Source organism: Thamnophis elegans, chromosome 11 (genome assembly GCF_009769535.1).
Source record: "Thamnophis elegans isolate rThaEle1 chromosome 11, rThaEle1.pri, whole genome shotgun sequence".
NCBI classification, from domain to species: domain Eukaryota; kingdom Metazoa; phylum Chordata; class Lepidosauria; order Squamata; family Colubridae; genus Thamnophis; species Thamnophis elegans.
The window spans coordinates 32,927,879-32,950,788 of record NC_045551.1 but is presented as its reverse complement, the minus strand read 5'-3'; the positions used below and the strand labels follow the sequence as shown (position 1 = coordinate 32,950,788).

The 22,910-nt window shown below is 38.0% G+C and overlaps 1 protein-coding gene across 1 annotated transcript in view; it reads right to left on the bottom strand.

Moving 5' to 3' along the window:
* The window catches only part of UBE3A (ubiquitin protein ligase E3A), a 44,972-nt gene that overhangs the window by 5,339 nt on the left and 16,723 nt on the right, over nt 1-22,910 (bottom strand). The window contains 6 exon segments of the mRNA XM_032226440.1: nt 73-278; nt 2,310-2,454; nt 4,864-6,073; nt 6,075-6,123; nt 7,662-7,972; nt 22,829-22,873. Of these exon segments, the coding sequence (XP_032082331.1) occupies nt 73-278; nt 2,310-2,454; nt 4,864-6,073; nt 6,075-6,123; nt 7,662-7,972; nt 22,829-22,873 (1,966 nt within the window).

Sequence of the window (22,910 nt, the reverse complement as noted above, 5' to 3'; positions counted from 1 at the left end):
GTCACCAGGTTTAAAATATAACAACACTGAAGTGCAGACTTCCAAACAGTAGGAAATCTTTAAAGGACTTACAGGATGAGAGTCTGCCAGATCACGGAAAGTTCCTTTTTTGCCCATTAATTTCCTGTAGACAACCATTGGAAAATGGACATCCAGAATACAATTATTGTAAATAGCCAGGCCCAATACAATCCCAATCAGTGTAAACTGTCCCTCAGTTTCAAAAGAGGATGGGTTAAACCAAAACAATTTTGTGGATTCATCGTAAGTGAACATTCCTATATAAAAAAAGTTACAGGATTTCAGATTTAATGAAGTTAGGTTCAGTAACTAGACATTTTCTGATTATCAATTTTTCACTTTTAAATTCCATGTGTTATTTAGTCATTTTAATTCACAATATACTGTTCAGCACATTAAATAGACATCTGCACTTTATATGAAAGCTCAAAATGATAAAGCCACCATTGTTCCCTAATATTCATTTTAAATGAACAAAACTTTAAAAGCTGTGCAGTGAGAGAAAACAACCAAGAGTTCAGGCTTTTATCAAGAATAATAAATGACTTTTGTGTGTATCTTTAACACTATATAGATTCAGAAAAAAGATAGTAGAAATGTTCCAAACGTTTGCATACATATGCAAAGCACAATGGAAGAGAGCATGAAATAAAATTCCTTATTAAATACCGATATAAAAAACAACTTGCACACTTTTTCTAACATTTCAGGGAAATATTAAACTGTAACCACCATTGAATGTGCAAGATATTTCTGCTGAAGGAGACATTTTATGTGCATTTTTACAGGCAAAAATCGTATGCATCTTTTAAGAAGGATATTATGTAATTTTACTGAAATAGATTTTTTAAAAATCTGAACAAAATCCAATCATCACTGATGATGGACTTTTCTGAGATGAGAAAATGAATAATTTCCATTTTCTGTATTAAATAATGGGGGGGTCAAATTTTACACCCCTCAGAGAGGGTCCGCAACTTGGGAGTCCTCCTGGATCCACAGCTGTCATTCGACCATCATATAGCGGCTGTGACCAGGGGGGCATTCGCCCAGGTACGCCTGGTGCGCCAGTTGCGACCCTACCTGAATCGGGAGGCCCTCACAACAGTCACTCGGGCCCTTGTGACCTCTAGGCTGGAATACTGCAATGTGCTCTACATGGGGCTGCCCTTGAGGAGCATCCGGCGACTTCAGCTAGTACAGAACGCAGCCGCGCGAGTGATTGCGGGTGCACCCCGATTCACCCGCATTACACCTATCCTCCGCGAGCTGCGCTGGCTACCTGTCGATCTCCGGATGCGCTTCAAGGTGCTATTGATCACCCATAAAGCCCTACATGGCAGTGGATCTGGATACTTGAGAGACCGCCTTCTGCCAATTACCTCCCTACGACCTATAAGATCCCATAGATTAGGCCTCCTCCGCATTCCATCGGCCAGCCAGTGTCGGCTGGCAACTACAAGGAGGAGGGCCTTCTCAGCAGTGGCCCCGACCCTTTGGAACGAGCTCCCCGTAGAGATTCGTACCCTCTCCACCGTCCAAGCCTTCCGCACAGCCTTGAAGAACTGGCTCGCCCGTCAGGCCTGGGGATAAGGATTCCTACCCGCCCGAATGTTGTATGCATGTTGCCCATTATTTATTATGTGGTGTTGTCTCAATGTTGTATTTCCCCCTTCCCTGGTTTTCTGTGAGCCGCCCTGAGTCCCCTCAGGGAAAAGGGCGGCCTACAAATGCAAATAAAACCTAAAAACCTAAACCTAAACCTAAATTCAAAGCAAAAGCATTCAATCCCAGCAGGAATCAACAATCAATTTAGGTAGTAATCAGGACCATGTGATTTCACACAGTACGTGTGTTTGATTAATATAAATATTTAAACATCTAAACAAATATTGGCGCCAAACTCATAAAATAATATAAAAACTTAAAGGTATTTCAATAATTTGGGTATTGCATGAAACTATGTCAATTTCATTTTAATTTTAGGTCAGCAGATTCCGCCCAATTATGTCCTGGATAAATGCTTTATTTACTTGGTAGATTTTTATCTCACTTCCCTGCCCCCAGCTCAAAGTAGCTTACAAGGAGATCTTCATTCACTTTCTCCTCAAAATAGCAAGGCTGGGCTGGTGAGTGTGGCCCTCATCCAGCAAATTTCCATGTGAGGGGATAGACTTGAGGTAGGGCATCCTCAGTCTTGGCACAATACTTTAATCATAGAACATGCAGTGAAAAAATAGTGAGGAGTGCAATTAACCACACACTAACCATGAAAATTACTTACTTACCAATATCGGGGTTGAAGATTTCTTCTACAACTAGCTGAAAAAATTCTTTGGAAACTCCTCCTTCATCAACCCCTTGTTCTCCTTCAAATTCTACATACAACTGCTTTTTCAAATCAGCTGGATTTTCCATTGCAATCATTTCTAACTACAGGGTGAGAAATAAAATAATCTTTCAGTAAGTGCATATCATTGAACATGAATGTAATTTTAAAACCATCAAAAGACACAATGCCAAAGCTTAAAAACATCTTTCTAAAGTCCATACTGAGAACATTGCGACTTCATTTTGGGGGAATAGCTACAATGGGTTTTTATAATATAATTTTACTCTGCCACAGAGAATAGAGTCATAATGAATTTACAAGGGAAGGGATACGCAACGAACCTGTTTTTGGCTTACCTTGTTGAGAAGCATACAATTAAATTAACTGGGTTGAAACGTAAGGTTTAGAACAGTGTTTTTCAACCACTGTGCCGCAGCACACTAGTGTGCCGTGACATAGTGTAAGGTGTGCCGTGAGAAAAACAGTTTATATATAGTCAATATAGGCACAGAGTTAAATTTTTTTAACATTTTCTAATGGTGGTGTGCCTCGTGATTTTTTTCATGAAAAAAGTGTGCCTTTGCACAAAAAAGGTTGAAAAACACTGGTTTAGAAGCATAGTAGAAAAACACCACATGGGTGACATTTCAGTGAGATTGGTGTGGAACAAGGTCATATAAAATAGTAACTTGCTTTGTAAATTGTTTTTCAGATAACTGCCAAAGAGTGAGAATCGAATTGTGGTGTCACTATTTGCACTAATCTTCACTCTGGTGTTACCTTTCAAGAGAGAGAGAGAGGGGGGGAGGGAGGGAGTGGAGAGAGAGAGGGAAGGAGGGAGAGGGGGGAGAGGGGGGAGGGAGGGAGGAGGGAGGGAGGGAGGAGGAGAAGAGAGAGAGAGAGAGAGAGAGAGAGAGAGGAGAGAGAGAGAGAGAGAGAGATTTCTGCATTCATTACCACCATGAAAGTCTCCAATGTACAGAATGACCTTTTCCCCCTCATCACCCTACTCAATGTTTCACACTGGGCTGAGGAGTATTTCAGGAAAGTACGTGTTGTCCTTTTCTGAACTTTTCCCCATTTTATGACTTTTCTTGCCACGATTGGTAAGTGAATCGTTGTGCTTGATAAGTTAGTAACCCAGTTGTTAAGTGAATCTGGTTTCCCCATTGACTTTGATTGTCATAAGGTTGCAAAAGATGATCAGATGACATTGGGGCACAGCACTGGTCATAAATATGAACCAGTTGCCAATCATCTGAATTTTGGTCACATGATCATGGGGTTGTACTTTGAATGATCACTAAATGAAGTGTTGTAAGTCGAGGATTACCTGTATGCTACAAGAAACACAATGAATTTCAGGATATACCCAATTAGTCTGAAGCATCTGGGATCAATCATGTATTAAAATACCAATAAGCAAATATTTCTTTTGTTTTGCATATTCTACTATTGGTGCTCCTTTTCCATGAATGCACCATTTAAAAGGAATGTAAAGTTTTCCCTGGGAAAAGGAATTCTCTTGAGAATCTTGATTTCAACATATTCTAATGACTAATAGCTAGATATGACTTATATGTGGATCAACATAATATGTGACACTAAACAATTTAGCCTGGTAATTAAACAATTGCTTAACACAGTATCAGCAATTTATGTTCTAACCTATTAAATTCATATTTTCAGAGAATTAACTGTATTACTGCATTGCAAAATGGAAAAAAATGTTTTTTTAAACATAGGAATTAATTAAATGAAAATCAGCTAAGTCAAATATCATGTCTTAAACAATTAAAATTTAAGGACTCCATCAGAGCTATTAACTGGCAATATTCATGATTTAACAAAACTGTAGCACTTGCTCTATATAAAAAAGGCAAAAATTGAAAAAAAACACTGAAAAAAGAACAATAACTTCCTGAACTAAAAAATACATTTTCCAAAATATCTGCTTTTCAGATCCATATTAAAACAAAGATGGTAGTGTTTTCTTTTTTCTTTTTTTACTCTTTGTATCATTGTCCATGGATACATCAATATGATGGGGTTATCTTGATATGTTAATCCATAGCTATTATTGTATATATTCCAAACTTATCTTTCAAAAAAAAAAGTATGTAGTGCAATTATTTCATCCTTGTAAAGTCAAGTTCAAAATGCTTAAATTTTGTTTGAATAATTATATTTGGAATGAAAACCAAAAAAAATACTCTAGAAACGTTTATAGCTAATTGCTTTGGTCTTGATCAAACAAAAGCTATCAACAATTTTTTCCAGTTAAATTTGAATACTGTTTTATACTTAAAGAAACCAAACAGATTATGGAATGATTTTTATTCTACTGCACCAAAACCTTTGTTCTTTGATCAGAAACTCTATTTAGTATGTAAATAATTTTTAAGGTACATTTTTAATATGTCCAGAAGACCCCAAAGAATATTAACAAAACATTAAGACTCCTATTTTTTTTAAACAGCAATAGATGTTTTATATATCAAGTCACTTACCCGAACAAGCGCATCATCTATGATGTGATCACGTCTGACTTTGAGTCGCAAATATGGGTTTAACTGCTGGCCTTGAACTAAACTGTAAAGGACAGTTATACGACGTTCACTGTACATACGGATTCTGTTGTCATAATACAATCCCAGGTTCTTGGTAACGGCATTCAGTATAAAGGGGCATGTCATAAAGGAGAATTTATTTTCTGTTTCTACCTTGAAAAATGTATAATCTTTGTCCATTTCTAGAACATCATTCAGTGGTTCATTGATAAACTCTTCGAAGAGGATAAGTGGCTTTCGGCAATCTATAGTTTTTACGCCAAGTTCAGTTTCCAGAGGGTCTACCCGAGGTCCTTTTTTATTTCTTCTTTCCTCACCCAGGAGTTCTTGTAGAGTTAATTCACTAGATTCTGGGATAGGCTCTTCATCCTCCTCTTCATTGTGATCTGTGTCTATATCTCCTCCTACTACATTTGCATAGTAAACCATTTTTAAGCACTTTGAAGCAGCAACAATAGCATCATCATCATTCACTAAGTTACGACTATTGAATTCATTGCTTATGACTTTGTAGGTTATAAGCTGCTGAAAAGTTTCCATCATTCGTCGAATCTGGTCTGCGCTGTACTTTGACCACAGTCTGACCAATTTTGCTTGAGCTGCAAGGGGGAGCTTACTCATTGCTTTGCAAAACAACGGTAGTGCCATTTCCAGGTACTCAGGACTATGAAGATTACCATTTTCCATAACAATAATAAACAAGTTGAGATAGTTAGGATCTCGAGAGTACACATTATGATAAGTCAAGTCACATTCAACATTGGGTGACAAGTACACAAGTGCATTTAAAAAGGCAGTTTCTATCTTTTCATTAGAAAGTAATCTATTGTAGACCCGTCTGATTGCATCGATATCTACAGATACTTCATCTGGGCCTAATTTTTGCAGGTTGTTATCCCCCTGTGCACTGTCACCCATTCTTGATGACGATGAGGATGATGATGATGGTGCAACTAAATCTTCTTCCATGGCAGAAGAACATGCAGCCTTTTCTTTTTCATCTTCATCTTTATCTTCATCTTTTCCTTGTAAAGACTTCAATTCTTCCTTAGTATGCTGCTTGGCTTTTCGAAAACTCTGTACCAAAGCCTCAGCACTAGAAAATACTCTCCCAACGACACGGATTAAGGGAGAATAGTCTTCTTTTTCTACATAGTTCAAGAATTTCATATACTTTTTCTTCTGTTAAAAAAGTCACATCTAGATATTTAAAAACAAAACCAAAATTATTATTGAAGTCAAATTAAATACATTTACATAAAAGGCATTAAAAGAATGACTGTTTACAACCTTCAACAGTAATTAACAGTTTCTGCAATCAGAACACACAACTTATTTTCCTACTTACACAAACTCTATACCTTACATCTGTTAATTAAGTTCACCCTTTACAAACTTTTAAAAATATTCTGGTTCTAAATTCTGAATGGAGGAATAAATGATCTCAACCTGATATATACATATATTTTTAAAATTATGCCAGAATGAGAGGTTTTTTTTGTTAACATAAAAAACATAATCAACATCTCTAATGGTTATTTTCCAGTCATATGTAATCCTTGATTTATGATTATAATTGAGCCTGAAATTATGGTAATTAATTGTGGTGATTGTAGAGTGTGTTGGCATGTGATCTGACCCAACATTAGAACTGCATCCTGACTTTCTTCGTATTCCTATCTTCTTCAGTCTAGCGCTACAGTTCTCCTGCCCGCTGGCCAGACTTCATCCTACCCAGGATGAAATCAATCCGTTAGGCTGTGCTTTTGCTCTCAAAGTTGGGTAAAAAACCCTCCATTTTTATTCAGCCTCTTTGACAGCAAAAATGTTATTTGCAAGAGGGATTCTACCCTGTTTGGGGCGAAGTTTTTCCAGAGGACAGCATTTTCTTCTCAAAAAGGCTGGATGAAAATGGATTTTCTCCCCCAGATACTCTAAGAGCAAAAATGCTGCCTATGAAGGGTCCTGAATCTGTCAAGCAATGCTTTTGCTCTCAAAGAGGCAGCAAAACCAATATTTGCTGGAGACTGGAGTCTGTTAAGTAGCCTTTTTGGACTTAAGGAGGCTGGCTGAAAAAGGTTGAAAAAGGAAATCCAATCTTGGATTTCCGGACAGATTTTTTTCAGCAAGCCTATAAATTGCATTATGCTGTGACCAGGGGTGGTATTCACTTACTTTCCCTACCGGTTTGCAAATGTGAATGCACACTTGCTCACTGCACTTGCACCCCATCTGCACATGCACTTTGATTCCACGTGTGGCTAGCACGCATGCCCACGGCTTGAAACAAGGCTACATAGGACATTTTGGAGCCGGGCAGGCCCACCCATAATTTGCACTACTGGTTCAGGCAAGCTGGTCTGAACCGGCTGAATATCATCTCTGGTTGTGATCTTCCCTGTTGACTTCCTGGGAAAGCCACAAGAAAGATTACAAATGGTGATCACATGATTGCAGGATACCTGGTGACCTGTCATAAGTGCAAACACATCCATCGCCAAGCATCCAGATCATTATCATGTGACTGCAGAATCCAGAGATTTGAATGGAGGTTGTGAGTAACTTTGTTCAGCGCTATTGCAATGTCGAACAGTTGCTGAATGAATGATCATCGAGTGAGGACTATCTGTATATGATATATGCTCAGGATAATAAGTTGCTCTGTTGTATGAAACAATGCAAACTATACAAAGTTGTATCCAATGTTGCATCCTTGCTGAACATTCTGTAATGCTTACCTTTAAAGTCATCTCTTGGACCTTGCATTTCCTTCTTGTTCATTTTTCTGTCAGTGCAGGCGTTGTTGTGGGCACCTTTGGAATTATTTTCTAAGTAAGCCGAGCTTGTTCCTTTCTTGGAGGGATGAGGATCACAGAGTTTTGCATTAATCTTATAAAGGTCGAGGGCTTTAATGGCTGCTGCATTGTTATCCATACGCAGAAAAGTTGGACAGGAAGCACAAAATTCATTCGTGCAGGCTTCATTTCCACAACCCTCAGTTAACTGATGGTAATAGCGTTCTATTAGATGCTTTGCAGCTGCTCGCTTCCTGTACCAAACATTCAAACAGTAAGTACATGGATTAGTATGGCTTGCATATACAACTTCATTCAATTGGTCAGCAAAGCACAGATTAGTAAAGCTCTCAAGTAACCCCTCTCAGTTTAAGAGATCTAGAATTATAAGCTGCATTTATTAAATAAAAAATGTAATTTTATGTTTAATTTTGTATAACTTGATCTAATTTAAAAATATATATAAAGTGTTTAAGATAGCAGTATTTCTTAGACAAGTTTAATTAAACATTAACTTTCAATTCATTTCAACAACAAAAATCTAAGAAAGAAATCCTTAAACTAAGGCCTAAGCACCATGACAGGAAAGTAACCATCTTCACTGTATGGAATTTTAGTTAAAACCATGTAAAAATGAAATAGAAGATCTTCTTTTTGGAATCAATTCATAGCAGTTTATTTATGCAAGCTGCCTTGACTATTGAAAAACAGGTAGGTGGGACAGAAATTTGATCCATCAATCAGTGCAAGTTAAATGCAACCTCTAGTCAGAGAACAACACATATCCTTGGTACAATTGAGCCCAAAATTTATCTTGCAAAGTGAGATAGTTGTTAATTTTGTCTGATTTTATGACCTTTCTCGCCACAATTAAGTGAATCACTGCAGCTGTTTAATTAGTAACACGGTTGTTAAATGAATCTGGGTTTCCCCATTGACTTTGCTTGTCAGAAGGTCACAAAAGGGAGTCAGGCGACCCTGCAACCATCATAAATATGAGTCAGTTGCCAATTTTTATCACCTGACTATGGGGTTGCTTTAATGGTCGTTAAGTGTGAAAAATGGTCATAAGGCACTTTATGGTGACGTTGTAACTTCGGATAGTCATTAAATGAACTGTTGCAAGTCGACGACTACCTGTATAAGTAAAAGAAACTAAAGTATATATAAAATGTAACAGGCATAGTCAATTCCTTTTCTGAAGTTATGATCAAGCTCAGGATAAAAATGACATATTTTGTTCTATGTTGTTTCTCCAATGTTCCATTTCCCCATAATTGGTTTACAAAAATATTCTAAGCCAGACCTAGGCATTTTACCAGCTCCAGGTCATAATCCAGTCCTTTGGTTGTCTCTGTCCGGTTGATGTTACATCAATTGGAAATTAAAAGAATATAAATAATGTGCACAATACAACTGTGTTGCTTTTACTTTGAAGGCAATTACTATTCCCTCCCCAATGTATGTATGTGCGTACCTACATGCGTGCCTATTCACCTTCACAGCCCTATTGGTTAAGCCGTCCACAACAGTTTCAGTTTCTCATGCAACCCTTCCGATTGATCTTAGTTATGTACCCACTCCTGTTCTAAGCCATGGAAATTTGAAGAATGCATTTACCACTAAAACAGCAGGCACAAGTTCGATTTCTGCTGTCTGTGGATGAAGCCTCGTACCCTGGCATAAATTGGAGATCGCAGATGGACCTGAACATTTAGATTCATTGTTAACTATTATTCTTGGCCACTCATTAAAGTAATGTAGAGTGCAGTCTGGGGTCAGGTAAAATTTTTTGAAGTAATCTAAAATTGCATAAAAGATAACTCTTGCTCACCATTTACAGTATATGTGCATTATACATAAGCTTGCTATGATGCTGAGCTGTCATGTTGTTAAATACAAGTGCACACTACACATTTACATTATAAAGAAGCCTCAAGCCAGTATGCATAATTTTACTACTGTATGAGCTATGCTGAGGTGACTCAATTATTGCTGCTTCATTACTGTAATGGAATGTAGTAAAGAGGTGGATTCCCAAAGGGAAGGAGTGATTCCAGGAAGTAAGAGGCAACTCAGTACAAATACTGTGTATGAGAGAAAGAGGATAGACAGACTCTCCCTAATAGTTCATAGGGTATATTGTAGATGTGGACAGTAGAGTCTTGAGTCTGGCAAGATTTTGTCTATTGGTGTAAAAACAATAAATAACTCAGCTTGGAAAAAAACACGTCATTCTTGGTTTTGGGCCTGACAAATTAGTGGACTCAAACTTGTGGACTTTTTGTGCAGGTCTGCATGCCAAAAAAATAAAATAAAACAAAACTCAACCTACCCACCCCAATTAGCATTTGCTGTCACTGCTTGCTATGAGGATATTAATTTTGCATAAACATACATTGTCTTGGCCAAAATGTCTGTAGGTTGGGTGAGAGTTAGCAGTCAGGAATTTACTTTAGTGGCCTAGGATGAATAATAAAGAAGTGTGTTTTCCATCCCCATTATTCTCCATGTCAGAACACTGGAAAGATTTTTAACATTTGTTCTAGCAGTCTTTGTTCTAACAAAACACCCAAAAGATTGCAGTAGAAAGTTCCAAGTATCTCTTCTGTTCTAAGTTCAGAATAAAACTTAAAAAAGAAGCCCTGTTCAAATATTGTCTGAGATACAAGAAATTAGATCCACAATAGCACAAGGAAAATATCTGCAAACTGCTACAGGCAGAAAAGGGATCCCTTCTTTCCACAGCAACCCTTTCAGGCTTTCAAAAATCTGCTGGAACAACATGGAGGTAACTGGGAGCTGCAAGCAGAGAGGGGAACGAACTAAAAGTGCTCTCTTTTTAGCAACTAATTATCTGAACAAGAGATTCTACTGAAATAAATTCATTTCCATAAGCAGAAGGAACCTCCCATTTGTGCAATACCTGGACTTAATCCATTATAAAGAGATGCACAGGATGTATGATAAATAAACAAACAAATGTATTAATACATGGTTGTGATTTAAAATCTACTGATTCAACTACGCATGACTCTGTAAAAGCAGTACATTAATTTTAATTTTATAATAATTTGCATATTTGGCAAAGAACAAGAGGGGGCATGCAGTCCTCCTGGGCTTCGTTTTGGGCCGCGACACCTTCCTGCAATCCTTTGCTAGCGAAAATGGAATTCGGGGGAGGGGGGAGGCACATGCAGCCCTCCTGAGCTCTGTTTTTATTTGGCAGATGGTTGCAGGAGGCTGTTGTAGCCCAAAATGGAGCCTTGATGAATGACATCAAGCTTGCCATGCCCCCCCCCGGGTCAAACACAAACTTGATGCAGCCCTCAATGGAATTGAGTTTGACACCCCTACATTAGACCAATCTGACTGTCAGTTAACAAATGTAATCACAGTGAACTAACCTTTTACCTTGTAAATGACCATCAAAACATGGTTTTGATACTGTTTTGTAATTGTGGTTTCTTAAAATCTCTAAACTACTCATTTTGAATTTAATTTTAATTTTAAATTTAATTTTAAATTAAAGTAGATAAGAAGTAGACTAACGCCTTTAAAAGCAATTTAAATATTCCCCAATTATATACAATATTAACTGAGGAACATTTAATTTTAAGAGTATAAGAAATGGTTGGATATAAAGACTAATCCTCTCGTGATATACATGATCACTTGGTACTCCCCCAAATGCATTAATGCTGCTGCTTGTCCCAGGATAAAGATACTGACAGGAGTTGGGGGGGGACTGAAGCTAGGGACATAGGAGTATGGAAAGACAACTGTCTGATGTATATTCAGATTTTTAGTACTGTATTTTACTTAAAATGACAGAGAGGTTAATATGTAACAAGATTGGTATTGAGAGACTAGGAGTATGGAAAGAACTGTCTGATGTATATTCGATTTAGTACTGTATTTTACTTAAAATGACAGAGAGTTATATGTAACAAATTGGTATTGAGAGACTGGGATTCAAAATATTAAAGCTTTGTTTTAAATATCTTTTTACCTTAATCAAATAACTATAGAAGATTCTGGTGGGCTTGTTTTAGCTAGTATATTACTCCTTCAGCTTAAAAGGATATTATGCAGAGAGAAAGTTTCAAATTTTGCCCTAATTAGGCAAATTTCTTAAATAAACAAAAATACTATTTAGATTGATCCAATTCAATTTTCAAGAAGAATTGCAAATCCCTTAAACAGGAGAGGTTCAAATATTTAAAAATAATTTATCAATACGCAAATATATTACCCCTTTCCCCAAAAATAAGAACTCCCTGGATAATAAGCCCAATCGGCTTTTGAGCACATGCACTAAAATAAGCTGTCCCCCGAAAATAACCCCCCCTGAAAATATTGCAACACAGCAGCAGCCAAGAGGTGACCATGCCCACTGCCTCCTGCACCTCAAAAACAATAAGACCTCCCCAAAATAAGGCCAAGTGCTTTTTTCAGGGGTCAAAAGAAAGACCTTGTCTTATTTTCGGGGAAACACGGTAATGCTTTCAAATCAGTTTCACTGAAATATTTCAGAACAACCTCATGCAGAGCTTTATGTCAGCTTTATACAATGAGATTTTACATGCGAGGAAATACTAAAGAATATTAGGTAATTTATAGCATGCCGTAAGTTGATATGGTAAATAAAAAGGAGAATCATCAATCTTTAAGACTGGCAAGACCTTTCACAATTTTTTGTGGCATTGAGACTATAGATTTCCCCCAAAAAACAAAGAATTAAATTGGATTTAGATCAGTTACAGTTCTTGGATAGATTTATTTATTTATATTATTTTTATGCTATCTGGCTCAATCATGACAGTTTACATAAAGTATAAAAATATTGAAATAGCAGAATAACATAGAACGAAAACAAAAATGAAAACAAAATAACATAAGCAAGGAAACAATCTAAGTCATATAGAATTTGGTTAGCTTTGTTATTTTATATTAATTTTTGCTATTATGGTTGCAGCTCTAAAGGCAAATAGGTATCATTTTACAATAACAATATTACAGTTAAGTTTGTTTCCAGACAGAATTCAAAGGCAAAGCTGGAATTTGGAATTTATTTAGGTAAAAATTTGAACTGTTTCTGCAAAAAGCCGGATCAAATCTGAGGTCTTCTGTTCAGATTTTGCTAGGGGTGATTTCTCTTTTATTGTATATAGATACACTACATGTTTTTCTTTTTTCTACTATGGCCTAGTCACGCTTATGAAATGTGTTTGTATGTGCACACCCCTTCAATTCACTGACTCCTGGAAACTTCCTGGACCCTATACTTTTCTTGGAAAGATTTCAGAGGTCTGACACGGGGTCTTTCCTAGGGCTGTAAGTACTGGCCCAAGGTCATAGAGCTGGTTTTAAGTAGGGGGTAGGAACTACCCTGTTTCCCTGAAAATAAGACCTCCCTGGATAATAAGCCCAATCGGGCTTTGAATGCATGCGCTAAAATATACCCCTCCCCGAAAATAAGCCCTCCATGAAAATATTACAACACAGTAGCCACCCTGAGGTGACCACGCGCGCGCGCTTCCTACACCTCAAAAATAATAAGACCAAGTGCTTATTTCAGGAGTCAAAATAAAATTAGACCCTGTCTTATTTCAGGGAAACACGGTAGAACTCAGTCTCCAGTTTGTAACCCAGTACTTTAGCCACTACATTAACCGGGTTTTGTAAAGCATTATCATATTTGTAGACCACCTTCTTTATTCACCTTTAGATACCATAAACAAACAAACAAACAAACAAATATCTTTTAATGAACTTTATTTTGGTGATATTGAAGCAGTATTTATTTCTTGGTTTCTGTTCTTGATTTCTAAACTTGGATTCATTTTAAGGATTTACTGGAATAGGTTACTTTATGTTAGGATGTAAGAAGTACAGTGGTTCGCATAGTTAGGATGCTGGATTGACAAGCAGCCTTTAAGATCCAAGTGTTTCCAAGGAACGGGATGGGCTCCTGTCCTTTGCTCCAGCTCCTGCAAGGGACATTAAAGGAGTCCTCAAATGGTGTTCCCTGTGCAAAGATGAAGTCTCTGCAACCTGGAAGCACCTTGGTGCTTCTGACACAAGTTGACGTGATGCTAGGATGTATAAAACATTTTGTGAATGAACCATTTCATGCACAGAATAGCTGGTTTTAGGTGATTCATGCCTGTATTCATGACATATGTTCCTGTGATGTGTTCCTATGGTGGTATGAGGCAGGAAATGTGGAAAAGACAAAACCAAGGAATATCCCATGAAGATATCAGCAATGGTAGTGACAATAGGGAAATAAGGCCTGGAGGGATCTAGGAAGAATCAGGAGGCAAGAGAACTGATGCACAGACCATGCAGAAGAGGAAGCATATGCCTGTTTTGCGCTACTTGTCCTGAAATTCACTATCGTCCCTTCATATTTTTGTTGGCTAAAACCTGGAATGATCAGAATATTGGGGGTTTCATTTCTGTCAAATCACAACCAACTCAAAAGGAACAGCACACAATGGTTTGTATCAGGTTTGAACCAAAGCTCATTTTTCATTTCTACAGGCTCCTACATTTCAGCCACCTTGGAAATGCTTTACTGGATTCTAAATTCCTCTAAAAGTGGCCTTCCTTAGCATCAAGTCTAAGTCCAAAAATCCTCTGGTCCTGGGGGAAAAAATCACGGAGGGTCTAAAATCTAAGTAGGCCAGAAACAGAAACCAAATGAACTCATGATGGTAGAGAATACTCTAAAGACAGAAGATGAAAGCAATTTTACCAGATGCGATCTAAAAGAGTTTAATGACCAGTAGTCATTAATATTCCCAATGGGTAAAATAGCACAAAACATTGCCCTCGTCCTTTTTGTACTATGAACAATTAAAATATTTTGTTTCAAGATAAATTATGATAGAGGCAATACAAGATGAGATAAAATTATGAGACTGAAAATCAATTTAACCTTATAGTTTGAAATACTAATGAAGTAAATCTTGCTTATCTGAATATCAGAAAGAAAAGAAAAGCATAAAGTAACTGACAATCTAGTGTTGAAAACAAACATTTTAATACAGTAATTTGGAGTTATGTTTGCTTCTCACTCAGAAGCTGAAATCAGAATTGAACTGAAGAAGCTTTTTGGATGAGAAACAAAATGTTTTCCTAGAAAAAACCAAGAAGTCCATTTGCCTTTTGGAAAGTACCTTGGGTATATGAAGTGTCTTCTTTATGTAGTTTTAGGATAGAACAACAAAAATGCAGTCCCTTTCTAAACATTGGCAAATGTTTACCTAAGTTTAACAAAGCTTGTAGAAAGCTTGGTTTGGGAAGATGTATGTAAGTGAAATAACATGCAACAGATTTACAATACATGATGCTACCACAAATGAAAAACCTAATAAAGAAAATACCCTAAAATTTTGGAAGCTTGTGAAAAAACAACAAAAAGCACAATGGGAATGCAAAAATGATCAAGCAGGTTGAAAGCACTGTAAAAGTGGCTAGAATGGAAGATGTTCACATAACAACAGAAATGGTGCAAAATCAAGCAAAGGAGGTCAAGAACTGATGTGCCCATGGTTTAGATGAGCTACATGGATTCTGGTTGAAATTATTAACAAGTCTGCATGCAAGATTAGCAAACCAGATGAATCATATTCTGGAAACACTAGAAAGCTAACAACTGGAAGAACTTTTTTGATTCAAAAGTATAAAGAAAAGGGAAATAAACCTGAAAATTACATGCCATTAACTTGCCTGCCAACAACATACAAATTATTACAGGCATTATTGCAAACTAAATGTATGGATTTTGGAAAAAATAAATTGGAAAAAAGATTTGCTGCCTGTAGAACAGAAAGGATGCTGCAAAAATTCAAGAGGAACCAAAGACCAACTGATGATTGATAAACTGTTTTGAAGAATTCAAAAAAAAAAAGACAAACATTTGTTTGTGGCTTGGATTGGTTATAAGAAAGCATTCTGATTCTGTTCCACGCAGCTAGATTGAGAAATGCTTAGACATTTTTGGAATTAGCGGCAACATCCAGAAATTCCTGAAGACTTGCATGAAGCTATAGCAAACTAAGTTGATGGCCTGTGGAGAAGAACTTGGTGAAGTTGAAATCAAACAAGGAATCTTCCAAGTTGCCTCATTGTCACCTCTGTTATTTGTACCTTCAATGGAGCCACTAACAAGCATTTTGTACAAGACAAATTGTGGCTATGAATTGGCTAAAAAGGGTTTGAAAATTTCCCACTTACTCTACATGGATGATTTAAAATTCACTGGAAAAACAAAAGTTGAATTGAGCTCACTGCTCAAAAGCACGGAGGAGTTTAGCAGAGACACTGAAATACAATGGCATTGACAAATGTGCAACGATACCCAAAGGGTTCTCTAGATACATAGAAAGTTATCAGATCCAACTTACTAGATCTGAATATTCTGATTTTGCAAAAAAAAAAAAATCTTACTTGGAACTGCCTATATACTCAGATGTTACCTTAACAGCTCTTAAAGGGCCCCTAGCTAGGACTTGAACTGTAAAGTTTTGAAACTATAAAGGACTTGAACTGTAAAGTCAGAATCAAATTGAAGATTAAAATCATCAACAACAGATACCATACCAAACAAAACTTGAATGGCACTTGGAAAATATGCACATTGACAAAATTTCCTTCTGACAATTACAAAATGTCACATTGCTTGGGTCTGCACATACAGTAAATTACGGTGATATATTACAACATCCCAAGTTCTTCAGAAGAACAGGATGTGCAGAAAGGCCAACAAAAGCTAAAGAACGGGCAGCTGTAATTTCACATTTTGTGCATATAACAATAAAGACAAAATCACCACCAGTCAATTGCAAAAGACATCTTTACTTGGAAGAGCTTAAATCCTTTAACACCATCAGACAACATCTACCTATCCCAGGTGCTGGAAACAATAAAAATGCCAAATCCAGGCTAAACATCTACACTGCCCAACAATAATAAAGAAATTACAATAAAATAAATAAAAGATACAAGTTAAAAATGGCAAATGCAATAAAGCATGGGATTGGATTTTCTAAATTGGGTTTCTGAAAAAGAAATATCAGATGAAGATGATTTTTGATTATCTTAATTTTTAATACAGGCTTATGTACATTTGTTCAGTAACTGTTCAAAGTTATGGTGGCACTGAATAAAATGGAAGTATGACAAGTTCTCAAAGTTCTGGTCATCATAGCATCCCTATGTCATGTGATCCCCATTTGTGAATTCCCCTGCTGACTTCACATAAGAAAAGTCATTTGGGAAGCCAGCAGGGAAGATTTTGCAAATTGCTCTGGTAAGTTGTTCCCATAGTGCCCATAGTACCCCATACTTGCATCTCCACTGGCTCTCCTTGGACATGATAACCCAATGAATACTTGTACTTAAAGTTAGATTAAAAGCCACTCAGCATTACTGCATCCATTCTCTGGAATAAATACATACAAGTATTTAGAGAGACTAAACATATGAAGAATGGTTGCAGGAACTGGGTATGTCTAGTTTAATGAAAAGAAGGACTAAGGGAGACATGATAGCAGTGTTCCAATATCTCAGGGGTTGCCACAAAGAAGAGGGAGTCAAACTGAGAGTACCTGACTGGGTACCTGAGAGACCACCTCCTGCCGATCACCTCTCTCAGACCAATTAGATCGCACAGGTTGGGTCTCCTCTGGATTCCATCTGCCAGCCAATGTCGGCTGGCGACTCCCCGTGGGAGAGCCTTCTCTGTTGCAGCTCCAGCCCTCTGGAACGAGCTCCCTGTTGAGATCCGGATCCTTACTACCCTCCCGGCCTTCCGCAAAGCCACCAAGTCCTGGCTGTTCCAGCAGGCTGGGGGGAGCTGAGAAGCATCTACCTCCACAGAAATTGTGAATGTTGGTTTTGTTTTTAATATGTTGTCTTTGTCTCGTTCCTCCCTTTCCCTTGTTTTGTGAGCCGCCCGGAGTCCTCCGGGAGTGGGCGGCATACAAGACAAATAAATAAATAAATAAAACAAACAAACAAACAAACAAACAAACAAACAAACAAACAAACTATTCTCCAAGGCACCTGGGGGTAGGACAAGAAGCAATGGGTGAAAAATAAGGAGAGAAGCAACTTAGAACTGAGGAGAAATTTCCTGACAGTGAGAACAATTAATCAGTGGAACAGCTTGCCTCCAGAAATTGTGAATGCCCCAACACTGGAAGTTTTTAAGATGTTGGATAGCCATTTGTCTGAAACAGTATAGGTTTCCTGCCTACACAGGGGGTTGGACTAGAAGACCTCCAAGGTCTCTTCCAACTCTGCTATTGTATTATATTGTAAGTAGGCCTCTCTTAATTATGGTAATTGGAATCAGAATTTCTATCATTAACTGATGCAGTAATTCCATTTTACCACACAGCTTAGTGATTGCTGTCATTAACCTAAATAAGGTAAGAGATTGAATCTTCCTCAACATCCCCACCATCTATCGTCCCCCATTTCTGCCTTTTTGGTCGCCCTGCCCTCTGCCACCTATTGCCCCTGGCTCTTCTTGCCTAATGGACTTTCACTATTTTCTTCCTCTCGTTGCTGCCATGGCATGCCTAGTTTAGCCCTGCCACCCTTGTCCAAATAGCATGCTGCCTTCTTGCAAGACTTTGGAAGATTTTGAAGCCTTGTAAGAAGGTCAGATGTCTTGTACAAGGCTACACAGGACTCTGGGAAGATTTGGCACAGCCAGCAGGATCAGCCAGCAGCAGGAAGAAGAAAATAAAGGTCAGTGGGGCAGCAGAATGAGTGGGGTGGGGCCAAGGTAGCAAGGCCAGAGGAGTATAGGGAGACAGAGGCAAGTGTAAAACAGCCAAAAGAGCAGAGATGGGGGAGATACATGGATGGAGGAATTGAAGTACTCTTTGATCATAAGTGTAGTTGGGTTGCCAAGCGCCCAAATTTTGATCACGTGATTCTAGAAGCATTGCAATAGCCAGAAATGGGTATAACTACTACCATTTATTCATTTGCATTGTAACTCTGAATAGCTGCTGAACAAATGATAATTAAGCAAGGGTACTTGTAATTGTTTTGAACACCTGTATGCCCAAGTCAATAGTTTATTAAAACTATGGTAGAAGAGTTCTGAATCAAATTTGTCCAAATCTGAGTCAAATTATATTCTATGATTTGAAATATTATGTGATTTTTAGTGTTCTAACAGTCATTCCCATTATGAATTAGCTTTCTTTTATTCTATGGAGAAATATTTTTCCTGGAATTTCATTTTTTAGTATATAAAGTGTGACACATTAAAATTAAAACATGCTATTGTTTCTAACCATGTATCAATGAAACTGATTTTATTTGATAGTTATTTAGAATATAAATAGATTATAACTGAATCTCAGTTAAACAATTTATTAAGCTAATGGAATAGGAGATAGTCCATTCTTTTGTACTAACAGAAAACTGCTTTTGGCATGAGACAGCAAAAGCATTTATTCATTGACATATTATTATTTATGCTTCTTAAAGAAGAAACATTTAAAGTTAAATCTTTGGATGAGAAAATTAAAGTATTGGTGATGCTTTAGATATGCTTCTGAAGGATACTTTAATTTCTGCTAATTATAACTTAGGAAGTTCAATGGCTTTGAAATAGAATTTTTATTGCATTTTATCATGCAACAATATTTAGAAAAGGAAGAGAATTTCAGTAATTTTTAGACAATTAAGCTATGTAGTTCTCTATTAGATGCACTTTAGCAAATGAAACAGGTATTAGATCAACTGTTTTTAAGAAATACATTCTAAATTATGTAGTTACACATTTTTAAGGGCAGATGATGAAAAAGATGCTTTTCTACAACAACTGAGATGTCCTGTCTCAGGAACTATGATTGTAATTAATTTTATAAAATTTGGTAGTGTATTGATGATACACAAAACAAGCTTGGCTTATCTTTTTCAAAGACAGTCCCATGTTTTACCTTCAATGAGGGTACTATTCAGCTTACCTTAAGCTTGACAAGAATCCAACCATATAGTGCAATATATATATTTTCTAGTCTATGTGAATGCTACAATTTTAATAGTTACATTAATTGTTGGTTGCAGTTTGTTTTTCTGACAAATCTGTATAAACTGGATTTGTTAAGCCATGAAGCTTTTGATAATATTAGGTTCATAATTAAGTTATTTTAAACTCCAAATAGTGAAAATTCAGCAGCCATTATTTTATTGGATATTGAGAAGCTTTTGATGGAAGACAAAATATCAATTGTATCATTTACATACATGTGAATTAAAGAGGCACTGGCATTTAATGGACCCCTTTCTCCCAAAACAATCAGTTAAATCAAGATTAAATTGTACAACACCTTAAATTTAACTTTACACATTAAGACTAAATCTATATTGCTGCTAAATGTGTAGCAATGGATGTCTGAAATATGTTTTATTTCAGTTACTCTTTTTCGGATAAAAAAAATTCAGTCATTTTTTAAAAACTGTTTTCTTCATGAGCAGTTTACCATGATCTTTTCTTCATTTAACTTTAAGGGCGCGTTGTTAATATGAAGCCATCTTTGGATCCAGCCATCTTAAACAACTATCGTCCAGTCTCCAACCTCCCCTTCGTGGGGAAGGTTGTCGAGAAAGTGGTGGCCTCTCAGCTCCGGCGGTCCATGGATGAAACCGATTATCTAGACTCCTTTCAGTCTGAATTCAGGCCTGGCTACAGCACGGAAACTGCTTTGGTCGCACTGACCGATGATCTCTGGAGAGCCAGGGACGGGGGTCATGCCTCCGTCCTAGTGCTCCTTGACCTCTCAGTGGCCTTTGATACCATCAACCATGGTATCCTTCTGCGACAATTGCGTGAGGTGGGGGTGGGAGGCACCGTCCTTCGGTGGTTCTCCTCTTACCTCTCGGATAGGTCGCAGTTGGTGTTGGTTGGAGGGCAGAGATCGACCCCTAGGCCCCTGAAGTATGGGGTGCCGCAGGGTTCGGTCCTGTCCCCCCTCCTGTTTACATCTACATGAAGCTGCTGGGTGAGATCATTTGACGGCACGGGATAAAATATCACCAGTATGCGGACGATGTACAGTTGTATCTGTCCGCCCCGTGCCAACTCAGTGAAGCGGTTGACGTGATGTGTCAGTGCCTGGAGGCTGTTAGGGTCTGGATGGGGGTTAACAAGCTTGCACTCAATCCGGACAAGACCGAGTGGCTGCTGTGTTTCCCTCCCAACAATTGGCCAAGTATTCCATCTCTCAGGCTGGGGGGTCAAACTGTACACCCCTCAGACAGGGTTCGCAATTTGGGAGTCCTCCTGGACCCACAGCTGACTTTAGAACACCATCTGTCGGCTGTGACCAGGGGGGCATTTGCCCAGGTTCGCCTGGTGCACCAATTGCGTCTCTACCTGAACCGGGAGGCCCTCGCAACAGTAACTTGTGCCCTTGTGACCTCAAGACTGGACTACTGCAATGCGCTCTACATGGGGCAGCCCTTGAAGAGCATTCGGAGACTCCAGCTTGTCCAGAATGCAGCTGCGCGAGCGATTGTAGGTGCACCTCGGTACACCCACGTCACACCTATCCTCCGCGAGCTGCACTGGCTGCCTATTGGTCTTCGGATACGCTTCAAGCTGCTAGTCGTCACTTATAAAGCCCTTCATGGTATTGGACCTGGGTACTTGAGAGACCGCCTGCTGCCAATGACCTCCAATAGACCTATTAGATCCCACAGACTAGGCCTCCTCTGAATTCCATCTACCAGCCAATGCAGATTGGCTACCACCCGGAGGAGGGCCTTCTCTGTGGCTGCTCCGGCCCTCTGGAACGAGCTCCCCGTGGAGATTCGGACCCTCACCACCCTTCAGGCTTTCCGCAAAGCCCTTAAAATCTGGCTGTTCCGACAGGCCTGGGGCAGACGAGTTCCCGTCCCCGCTCGAATTGTGTGTTTGTTGATTGTTTTTAAATTGCTGTCGTTGTTTGTCCGTTGTTTTTTCTCCTGTTTGTATCCCCCCTTACTTTGGTTTGTGAGCCGCCCTGAGTCCCTCTGGGAATAGGGCGGCATAGAAATGCAATAAATCAAATCAATCAAATCAAATCAAATCAAAAGTTTTACGTATGACATTACTAAAATGCTCCTCAAGCTTCAAAAGTTTAAAAATATCCAGGTTATGGTTAAAAACCAGGACATGGCTCAATTGTAGTTGCACATAATTAGTAGGAAACTATGGCTGTTTAGAAACAGCTTACACCTTACTGGTTTGAAGATGGAAAATTAACAGTATCAAAAGTACCATAGGCTTCACCTGGAGATACTCCTGTTGTATTCCAAAGATTGCAGCAGCTGCTGCTACAGAATGCAGTGGTTAGGCTTCCAAGTGGGTGCCTGACTATCAATATCTTATTCCATTTATGAAGTGACTGTAATGGCCGCCTATTTAACTACATGTACATCTTTTTGAAACAATCTGATGTAAGAAACTGTACACAAATATTTCATGTATGTATAAATTGTAGGACTGTGCAGAACCTTTAAAAAGAGATCTGCACCTCTTTAGAAGGATTTGTATAAGCCCTAATAAATTATATACTTTAATTTTAGTTAATAGGGTTCAATGGGACATTGAATATTACTCAAGCACTAAACTATGGTGTTGTATTTAAAAAATAACTTTCTGAAAGCTGGATTTTTATAACACATGAGGATACTTAATATCCTTAATATCCATAATAATCCTTAATTATTATGGGCATTATTCTGTTCTGCTGGGAGAAACAAGCTTTCCAATTAGAAGAAGAGGCTGAATTTATACCCACTCCTCCATTTCTCAAATCTTGTCCAGCATAATGGGGACTCTCTGGAATAAATTTTGGAGCACAGAGAAGACAGTGGGAGGAAATTCAAGGAAAGTTCTGTTGCATAAACAGCACCCCATTAGATAAAGTTGAATATAGTCCTATAAGGTTTCAATGTTGAATTAATTTCTCTGAAATACAATTTAAAGGTAGCTGTTACAAAACTGCCATAATACAACCCTGATGTTGCATCTGGCTTAAACACACAATATACCAAATGCATTCTGTAATAATGCTATTTATACTTACATTCGGCTAGTTTCAATGTTTTCAGAGTGAGGTTCTCCTGGTGATCTGAAATGTTTAAATAAAAACTTAAGCAACTTTGCAT